The 10,751-nt window shown below is 43.6% G+C and overlaps 2 protein-coding genes across 6 annotated transcripts in view; both read right to left on the reverse strand.

Moving 5' to 3' along the window:
- jag2b (jagged canonical Notch ligand 2b) overlaps positions 1-3,087 on the reverse strand; it is a 40,114-nt gene extending 37,027 nt beyond the window's left edge. For 2 of the 4 annotated variants that reach the window (XM_056428240.1, XM_056428237.1), the window contains exons 1-2: positions 2,775-3,087; positions 1,772-2,092 (exon numbers count right to left, since the gene is read on the reverse strand). In XM_056428240.1, coding sequence (XP_056284215.1) covers positions 1,772-2,092; positions 2,775-2,843 — 390 coding nt within the window. In that variant the 5' untranslated portion in view covers positions 2,844-3,087. The remainder of the gene's footprint in view (positions 1-1,771; positions 2,093-2,774) is intronic. The other 2 variants (XM_056428239.1, XM_056428241.1) reach the window with 1 other exon arrangement.
- An 886-nt stretch (positions 3,088-3,973) lies between these two features.
- Positions 3,974-10,751, reverse strand: part of nudt14 (nudix (nucleoside diphosphate linked moiety X)-type motif 14) — a 34,596-nt gene continuing 27,818 nt past the window's right edge. Inside the window, exons 6-7 of one of the 2 annotated variants that reach the window (XR_008833370.1) lie at positions 4,686-4,891; positions 3,974-4,598 (exon numbers count right to left, since the gene is read on the reverse strand). Coding sequence is in view for 1 of the 2 variants with exons in the window: in XM_056428123.1 (XP_056284098.1) it covers positions 4,785-4,891 (107 nt within the window). In the remaining variant the exon portion in view is untranslated. Of the gene's footprint in view, positions 4,892-10,751 lie in introns of both variants that reach the window. The other variant, XM_056428123.1, reaches the window with a different exon arrangement.

Genomic DNA, 10,751 nt, shown 5'->3' on the forward strand with positions numbered 1-10,751 from the left:
GTGAAATCACACCTTTACGATTTCCCCCTGAAGCTTAAAACACGCGAGCAAAAGGCTGGTCATTTTCTAAAGGCCAAGGCCATTAAACGCACAAAGACGAGACCGGGATCATACGTGTGATGCCTTAAAACACAAAAAGGCTGAAGAAACAGGCCAAGCTTTCAGGAGAACCGAATTCAGAGAATCTCATTTTAAAATCAGCTATTCTTCAAAAACAGGGCATCAAAACTTAATTTAGCTTTTTCTGTCCAACCTATAATTAAATATCCAGTTGAAGTGAAAAACATAAAATGCTCACAATCAAACTCTCCTAAGGCCCACCGTGAGGTCTTCAAATGTCCAAACCAACAGCTTAGTTCCTAAAACAAGATTATATTACTTGTCAGTCCAAACCCATTTACAATAGAGCCACTAAAGCTTGATGGCAACCAGAGCTAAAAAGGTCATATTTGAAGTGACTTCCTCTCAAAACAAATAACTAAAAGAGAGTTCACTGCGACAGGACCAGCTCTTAGCACACCTTATTTGTGTGCCTAATCCATCAGTTCTCCCTCATCTGCAGTCACACAAGCGTGATTGCCCTGAAGGGGCCACCAGGGGCCACCTGGCACCCACAGCAGGAGACTGTGGGGTGGAGAGCAGCAAAACCAGCCAGCAGTTCATACCCAACCACTGCCGGAGGCATCGGACACATACTTCACTCACAGCATGATGTCACTCATTCTTCATTAGAATAAAGAACGTATTGGTGCATCCACCAAACACAAACAACCAGGCTGCACCTCATGGCGTGTTGCGCAAATCGTCCAACAAGCAGTAGCAAGCAATGTGTGGACCAATACTCCAGGTGTTAACAAACCAAATTCCACTTGACAAAATTGCCCTGAACATCGTTGTGAATCAGCCACATGTCACACACTCTGGAGGTAAAACAGCCATGGTGGAGAAGTAGCAGGGTTCCCCCTCCAGGGTCGACATATCAAAGCATGTCCCCCAGTCTAAATACCACATCTTGGTCTTGGCAGGTGCACGCTGGTGGATTGGAACAAAGCCAACTCCCCATATATCAGGGCAACTTTAAAAGATGATCCACAGTTGCTGCAATGGGATCCTTGTGAAGCGTGCAATGGTTCGACTGCGATGTGCGTCAATACTCAGAAGGACAGGATGATGCCAAGAACCCCCAATTAGAGGTCTGCAAGAGGCACACGGCCGAGAACAAGGGTTGTGATCCATGCAGGTGCAGTTCATTTGGACCATGTCAACTTTTAATAATGAAGCCCTCTACTGTACAGCTGTATCGTTTCCTGTAGTGGAAGATGGCTGCAATGAATTAGCCAATTAATCAATCAGTCCCCTTTCAAGCATGAATGCAAACATTTTAAAATGTGGTACTTTCTTAGTCTTACATTACAGCAAATGTTCATATTGTGCGTTTTTTGGACTGTTAGTCTGATTAAAAGAAGACATTTGAAGACTAGGATAGTGTGATAGGTACTTTAGACCACATCATTAAATCAATAACATACTTTTAGGCAGACTAGTTGATAATTAAAATAATGGTAACCTGTATTATTAGTTTGCAGTGACAGAAAAGGATGAACTTGTATCCAGATCAATGTATCTGTGATGTAGGCTACTGGACGTCTACCATGTGCACACACGCATCTCAAAGTGGACATTGGATTCGGTGTCAAGTCTCCGGAGAAGAAACGTGCCAAGAAACGCTCTTTGCGCACTTAATTGGAGCAAGAAAATAAGAGAAACTCACCGGCCATGCAAACTGGAACGGGATCACAATCTTGCCAGCATCGTCGATTTTATTGGGGTTGTTCTTTGCGCTCCGAATAGAAAACGTATTTCCACCGAGAACTTGCGTAGATCCCGCTCCGAACGTGCAGGAGCCGCCGGTGTTGACCACCATCTGGAACTCTTTCAGGCAGATCTGGAAGTAAGTGTCGCACTCGTCTCGAGCGCAGCGCAGGCCCGGGGAGCTCCTGGTGCCGTCGCAGCACTCCCCGTCCGCCAACTCGCCGTTTACATTCGCCACGCTGATCAGCTGCAGCTCGAAATAGCCGGTTGACTCGGACACCTAGAAAAGAAAAGAAAATAGAGGAAAAAAAGACAAAAAGGAACCCAATTTAGACATAGGCCTGCTGTGTGGTGACGGGCTGCAGCGTGGCTCGGGGCGCTCGGATTGGTGCGTAAAAAGAGAGCAAGTGGCCAAGCAGTGCCTGACTTCCAATTACAATCATTAAAAAATCAGCATATTCATATCGGGTGGATATTCCTACATAGTGTGTTGCATCGTGCACGGAGCACGTGAACAGCCGACAGTTGCAGACTGAGGATTTTAGACAATTTGGTTCCTCTGATTGGAGCGAATGAACCGCTGCAGCAGTCAATTAATGCGATGCCATTTACAACTTCTTGGTTCAGGCCTAATCTCCCCCCTCCTCCTCCACCCCAAAAAATAAAGAAAGAAAGAAACGTATTGTAACCTAAAAATGGAGAGACGCCTGTATCAATTTCTCAGACTTCTTTCATTTTCATGGTGACATGATCACATGCTGCACAACTGACGGACTACGCAATTCAATTATCGATTAATGTGAGGCGAATATGCAGCGCCGGAGAGCGAATACGCTAATCTGCCCACGCCCACCAACTTTTGACATTTGTAAAAAAAAAAAAATTGTTTTAAACATTAAATGTAATTTTACGCACAGCAGCGCAATAAAAATAATTCTGGAATAAAATAAGAGCACTCTTACCTCCGTCCATAACGTCAACAGCAGGCACACTATTGGGAAGCAATTCCTAATCCTGGTGCGATTCCACATGCCTCCGATTAATTAGTGACATACGGGGGGGGGGGGGGAGAGGCGATAAGAAGAGACGCACAGCCGCGGACCCGGCGACTAGTTCCTCCTCTCCTGACATGCAAAAATGAAATATTCACATGCGCGTGTTCTCCACCGAGTACGTCCAGATTTCAGCGAGGCACTACATGCGTGTGTGTGTGAGCAGGCGGCGGATTGCAGCGCAGTGATGGTCCATGTACAGGAGTGTCCCTCCGTCAAATCTCTCCACACAGCAACTGAGATGTTCCGTAGCCACAGCCTGAGGAGAGGATGTCTGCTTTGATTGGCAGCTCCGCAAACCACTTACAAATTGGCCTGCGGGCAGTCTCTGAGCCAACCGGATTAAGGGGCGGACAATACTAACCCCCACCAGCCCTCCTCCTCCTCCTCCTCCTGCACTGCCTTCCCCTCCTCCTCCTCCTCCTCCCCCCAAAACTTAAATTATGGTGGGTTTGCATTGAGCTTCATTTGGACAAGTCGCGTTACAGCATGCGAACAAAGCGGGGGTCCACTTTAATTAAACGCGCCCGCAAAGGTATTATGATGAGCGGGGCTATTATTTTAAATGAGGATCTCATCGGCGCTGCCCTGAATTTAATTACAGCCCGGGACCGATGTGAATGACTGTTTGCTGCTTCTTTTCTTTTCTTTTCATATCAAGCGTCTTTAACTCAAAAGCATTTTTTTACCTTTTTGAAAAAAGAAATAGTCCTTCGAGTAGACTGAATGTGTGACGTCACATTTTGCTAATTTCTGGTGCCTGACGTGTGGTGTGATTATGATAACGTGATTATGGTTGACGTTACATTAAATATCTGTTCTGAATGCCTCTAAGTGTGTTTTTTTTATTTTTAGTCCACATCCAAATAAATGTAATTCTAATTCATATTGTTTATTTGTCGAATTATTTGTAATACGCTCTGATCAGAGTGATTACTATGAATTCATTCAACGCCCCGTTTTGTGCGCTATTAATGGCGGCTGAAAGTAATTGTCAGTACCGAGACCACCACGCGCTCTCCTCAACTCAACCCCTCATGGAGGCCGTTCACAGCGCCCTCTAGTGGCCGCGGGGGGACCTGCTCCGATAAGAAGAAATGGAGAGTGCACACATTTCTGTCTTTTATTATCCCACTGTAATCTTAATCATTGAATGCATCTTGGAAAAATAATCCAACCAATAAAAGCCGTTTAGTGCAAATTATTTAACTTCAAGCCTGTTTTAATCTTATTTAAATAACATCTTTCATAACTGCTGCATCAACCTATATCTCAGATTCACATTCAAAACACTTGCAGCCTGTTCTCCATGTTCAAGACGTCCACCTCGTGCCTTTCTTCCTGTCGCCTGAGCCTCTTCATCTCATGATACTGAACATACACACGTATGTCAACATTTGCACACGTTTAGGGTATTTGCATCACCTGGCAGCGTGGTTACTGTAGCTGTAACTGACATATGAGTGTGTATTGCATGTCAGGTCTCATGGAGCATTATAATATAAGTAAGTGACATATTTGCCAAAGCATGCACTCTTGCTTTATGAATGTGTCCTCCTTCAGAAAGAGAAACTTAAAATAAGGAAATTAAAGGTGCAGCAACATGTGTGGCGATGCAACTAACTGTAACAAGTAAGTGCCGACTGAAAACGCATATATATATTTGTACCTCTATTAATCACTTTGGCATACTGTCGTGTTTGGTAAGAAATGTAAATGTAAACCAATGGCTGTCTGCAGGGAAGAGAAAATACACAATTCAGTTAAAAGTAGTACAAAGCATGTGGAGTATTTCTCTGCCATCGTCGGCCTGTTACTCACTCAGTGTTCACGTGCTACACCCTCACAGACAGGAACCTGTCAAATGTGTTTTGGTTGACATATTTGATTTCATAGGTGAACCAGTTGTCAGCATCAGCTTTATTGGCCACGTTTGTGTGCACATACAAGGGATTTTTTTCGTTTTCTGTTTCTCGATGTACTTCCATGGAAATAGAAATAACAGCGAGGGACGAGGACAACACCGCCTGGCAGAGAAAGGCAGAGAACAGACGGTTAGGAACAGAGTTAGAGAACAAAAGAGGTGTAAATAGATTACTCAGAAAAGAGACGCATTATCCTTATATCTAATGTCAATTTAAAGACATATTTGCTGTCTGCTCTCGGGTGCCAGAGTATTGTGTCCTTCTCGGACGACTCTATTCATCCCCTTGACGACGCAGTGTGAGTAGGACGTTCATCTTATTCGCTTCTGTAACTTTTTGCAGGTTAATATAACTATGAACGGGTGATTGAGACGCATATAGGTTATGAAAGGTGACAACTAGACCAAAGGCTGAACACAAACTGGACCCCTGCTCAGGTGTAAGTGACATGCAACACCCCCCCCCCCCCCCCCCTGCGGCCCTCCATGTCTGTCTCCTTCTCTTCAGGCACCTGCCAGCCCAGATAGGCCTTGAAGGAGGCGGCCGATAGCCTGAGCCGCTGCAGCCGCTGTGCCTGGAACATTTCACACGCTGTCACAAGTACATGTGAGTGCCTTAAGTTGGATCACACCTAGTAAAGAGCCCTCGGTGGGGAAGGAACAGTGTGTGTGTGTGTGTGTGTGTGTGTGTCGTAGTGTTTTGACCTGTGTTGTTTAAATATTTCCACTACTTCTAAGTTATTGCCCCACAAGGTTGAATCCTAATAACTTTGGTGATGTTCTGGTTTTTTTTGGTGAAATGACTCGTCAACTATTGGAAGGATGGGCCCAACATTTATTAGACATGAATACTTTTCTCTCCTGCTTACCCCCCAAACTGTTTCCATGTCAAAGTGTAAATGCATCTATAAAATCATTTAGACTTCCATAATTCACTAAAATGAGCCTCACAATTGAAACGCGGTCTATTTAAATTTCCGAGCGTCCCTCGAGCCTCCACACACTTTCCCTTCACGTCAGAAATATCTCTTTAAGAAATGAAACTGTAAATCCAAGGGAAATATGCAAAAACAACAACGACAGACTTCATATTTTCTCACAAAGCTGTGATTCAGTTTTATTACTCTCACATTAGTCCAACGTGGCTCGAGACTATCGTCCCTCCCGAATACCAACACCTTCCCAGAGGGCCTCGTGTGGTGTGTGCCTGTACCTCGTCCTCCTGTTTGCACACATGTGTGTGAGGCGCAGAGAGAGGAGTGTGTGTGTGTGCAGGAGGAGAAGGGATTATGAGTGCGAGCGCTGTGGGGGGTTTGCCAGTCTCCGGGGGGGGGGGGGATTTCTTCTCTCATCCATTTTTCATGGCTTTTCTCCTTTCAGATCTCCGGTCTCTGTACATCGACTGATGGGTCGATTCTCTTTTATCTTGAAGCATCTTTTGGGGACTCGGTGTGTGTGTCGGGGGGGTGCAGGATGGGTCAAGGCGGAGACGTGCTGTTTTTCATCAAGCTCTTATAACTATCTCCCCAAACTGGCTGCTGAGACGAGGCTCGTTTGCCGATGCGTTCAGGGTTTTAATTGTGCTTTCACTGCAGTATCTTTTCTCCGATGGTGAAGTCGATAAGACACTGAATTCTAAAGATGTGATGATGACGACGAGCATCTCTGTGTTCTTTTTGCACTGCAGATGGCTCAATGGATGCGGTTATCTCATAGGAATATTATAAAGGTCACACCGCGTGGACCATACATAAACAGTACTGTTAAATAGCAGTTTATTTCCCTTGTGGATTCATTCAAAGATAAAATTATTTTAAAAGGGTCTCTGAATAATTAATGACCTCACATGTGACCTCTATGGTTCATCATGATTGACCAAACTTGTTTCCTTGGCTCCATCCTCCCCCGTGAAGCACAGCGGCCTTTAACCCGGCACCAATCACTCTTTTTTGTTGTTTTTTAACACAATAAAAGCTTGAACAACACACACATAAAATGTTATGTTCTTCTAATTCTCGTTTGGAGTTGAATAGGTGGGACACCTGGTCTCACCTCAACTGATAATCACTTATTGTGTGTACATTTTCCCAGAATGCCATGCAGGGGTGCAACTCCTCTTCTCATCTTACATCCTGTTGGATGGAGTTATTATGCAACCCAAGTGAATCTGACCTCATCTGTCCCCATACCAGCTCCTCTAGGGGTCTTTGTTGGTGATATGCTGAAAAAAGGCAAATTATTATTTTACTTTATAGACCTATAAATGTGACATTTATAAATATTAAAGACATCATTCACACATTCGCCCAGACATGCATTCACTGAAGGCCGATGCTACCATACCAGGTGCCACCTGCTCATCAGGAATGATAAACATACCGACTGCAGGAGCCGGGAATCGAACCAGGGACCGACTACATCTCAAAGACCGCTCGAACTCCTGAACCACAGTTTTCCTTAAACATTTTTGTTATAAACATTAGCAAAGAAGGCACAGCAGTAGGATTGGACAGTGCAGCTCATCAGCTTGGCAACTATTGTAAAAGTGCCCTTGAGTGAGGCACATATCCCACAATGCAACAGTGTTCTCATGATCTGAACCACTTGAACACTGAGCATAAAAAGTACAACCACAAGTTCCTTATGAAGACATTTTTCACATAGTTAACTAGTTGTTATGCTTTCACCTGCTTTCTTTGATCAATACTCTACAGCACAGATTGATAACTGTGATTCATTGATGACAAACGTCAGATTTACCAGCTGGAACTGGAATAAAGTTTTACTATAATAACTTTCATTAACCCATTAGTTCCTCCGGTTCCCATGGCTGAGTTATCCAGTGTGTGGAGAGGGCATTTCCGCTCCGATAAGATGAGACATGTTCGTCACCACTGATACCCTCGTGTACCTTTATCATACCCTCATGTTCTGCTCTGCTGATACTGCTGTATGCATTCATGTTTCCTCGTGCGGACAGCTCAGATTTCGTGCCAGTCTGTGTGACATGTTACTGTTCAGAGAAGAGGAAAAGTGACGGACACTTTCTAACCAACTGGAAATGCATAGTTGGGTTTCAATAACACTGGGCAAACATGGAAACACTCAACCCATGCACGCGCACACGCACACGCACACTACTACTACCACAGTTACAATGTTAACCAGTTGGGCCAGTTAACGACACATCGTACTGTACATCTCGCTTTTCCTGTTTATGCTTTGGAACTGATTTTTGTAGTGACAGTCCCCATTTAACCTTTTCCATATTCAACACACACACGACAACTAAATGAGCGGTTGCTCCTCCGGGGCATTCAGCCTTTCATTGTGTTCATTTTCCGTGGTGGCACGCCGATACTGAGTACTCTACCGTTTATTGTCTGCTGTTAAAAACAACAAATACAACGGGAGGGAAGAAGACCGTTGAACCCAAATGATTGCTTCTTTTTGCTTCCTCTCTTCCACTATCACTGAACTCAGAGATGAGATATATGATGCTCCTAAATGCTGCCTGCCATGCTTACGATGAATCACTGAATAAAGAGCATATCTGGTCGCGTCAGTGTAAACATGGCAGATAAGAATACGTTCACATACGGAGATGCCGAAGGGGAGACTTTCTCTGAACCCTCCAATTCATCCCAGCATGCACAGTCCAGAACCTCGTAAAATACGCCACTGATAAGGCCTCAAGAAAACGAGCAACACAACTTTTATGGCCAGTTTGATTTCAGGCCTTTAAAACATAAACAGGTGGCGGGCATTCACCTGGCTCCTCTCTGGGGCGGGTTATCAGTTTAAACCTCTGCTCTTCCTCAAAGCACAATGCCATGTTAATCCAAGGTCATGACCTACACGCTAAGCAGTCGAGGGCAGACAAGCAGCACATCATGCAGTTATTTCAAGTGTAGGTTTGGTGAATGTTCACGAGGTCGCAGGATACACTACAGTTCAAAAGTTTGGGGTCATCCAGACAATTTTGTGTCTTCCATGAAAACTCACTTTTATTTATCAAATGAATTGAAAATTGAATAGAAAATATAGTCAAGACATTGACAAGGTTAGAAATAATGATTAATATTTGAAGTATTAATTTTGTTCTTCAAACTTCAAGCTCAAAGGAAGGCCAGTTGTATAGCTTATATCACCAGCATAACTGTTTTCAGCTGTGCTAACATAATTGCACGGGTTTTCTAATCAGACATTAGTCTTCTAAGGCGATTAGCAAACACAATGTACCATTAGAACACTGGAGTGATAGTTGATGGAAATGGGCCTCTATACACCTCTGGAGATATTTCATTAGAAACCAGACGTTTCCACCTAGAATCGTCATTTACCACATTAACAATGTATTGTGTGTATTTTTGATTAATGTTATCTTTATTGAAAAAACAGTGCTTTTCTTTGAAAAATAAAGACATTTCTAAGTGACCCCAAACTTTTGAACGGTAGTGTATATTTGAAGGGTTGCGAGATCATGAAGATTAGACAAAAAGAAAATAAACGTTTATATTTAGCAGGAAAGATTCAACATCCCTGTCTGGTTGAACTTGTCATAACTCGTTTGCATACGTTATGCAACCTGTGACAAGGTTTTTTTTAAAGTAGAAGTATCTTTAAAGGTCCAAGACAATGGAGAGTTGTCCGAACACAAAGGACAGGGTGGACAGACGGGTACAAAGAAATCAACTGTTTACCAACGGTAAACCACTTCCTCACCTCAACCATGTGGTTATTATTCAAACCATGAAAGAGATTAAGATCCCTAATCTTAGCATTTTAACACAAATCATGATGTTTTACTCATGTATGTGTGCTGTTCTGAAGGGAATGTATTTCATCATTTTATTTGGAGCTCACAACAAGCCATAACAGTTTGGTGCCACTGGTTAAAAGGACATTTGCTCCAACTACAACGATAGCACAGTTCTTGTATGTATTGATGTGAACCGTCTACTCTCAACATTATGGAAGCTTTCCAAGAGGTGAGATACTCAGAACTTAACGTACGGAAACGCAGCAATACGACATCGTAAACAGACTCTGTTCCGTTCAAAAACCTAAATCCATAAAATAACCAGTATTAGGATCAAAATATACTCCACAAGTAAAAGGAATATTATATATTACATCACTATATCACACAAGTAGTGATGTATTATGGTGTACACCACTTCAATGCTGCAGCCGGTAACTTACTAAATATACTGGGTTAGAAATGGAAATACTCAAGTTAAATAAAAGTACATCAAAATTGTACTTAAGTATAGCACTTGAGGTGTACTTTGTTACTTTCCTCTGTTCGTGACCTCCTCAGCTGGGAACTCTGACATGTAACTGTGCCCTCTAGCAAGGCTTTTAGTCCCCAGTTGCTTCATCGGATCTGTTAAGTGCAGTAAGAGTATAAAATGTATAACGTAATAATACATGATCCCCGCTGAATGTCGGGCGACGACATACAGTAGATTGGTGAAGCTGCAGAGGTCGACAAAGGTTAAAGAGCCCACCTCCTTCCGCCCATATGTGTCAGCCTGATTTGCATACAGATGGCGAGTGTGTCAGCGTGTGCTGGAATCACTCCGGCATTGTGCACATCTCCTCACTGCGGCGCTGGATCTTGTCCTTCCTTCAAAAGAGCAGGTTTTAGCTCCCACCTGTGAAAGGACTGCATTCAGAAAGAGGGGCGGTAATCCATCTGCTGTGGTAACACACACACACACACACATCCAGATGGTCTCTGGAGAACGGGGCCGTCCCATGTGTCCAGTTACAACATGAAAGCAACAGGGACGCAGCTCAAGCACCCACCCACCCATCCGCACCACCCTCCTATAGTGAATGGCGTGGGGAAGATGTGTTGACAGAAATGTTGTCCTACACACAGGCTGCGCTCAAAATCCCAATTTATTGTTCACATTAGTACGACGAAAAATGTTGTATTTAATCGAGTTCCCGGA

Source organism: Pseudoliparis swirei, chromosome 12 (assembly GCF_029220125.1).
Source record: "Pseudoliparis swirei isolate HS2019 ecotype Mariana Trench chromosome 12, NWPU_hadal_v1, whole genome shotgun sequence".
NCBI lineage: Eukaryota > Metazoa > Chordata > Actinopteri > Perciformes > Liparidae > Pseudoliparis > Pseudoliparis swirei.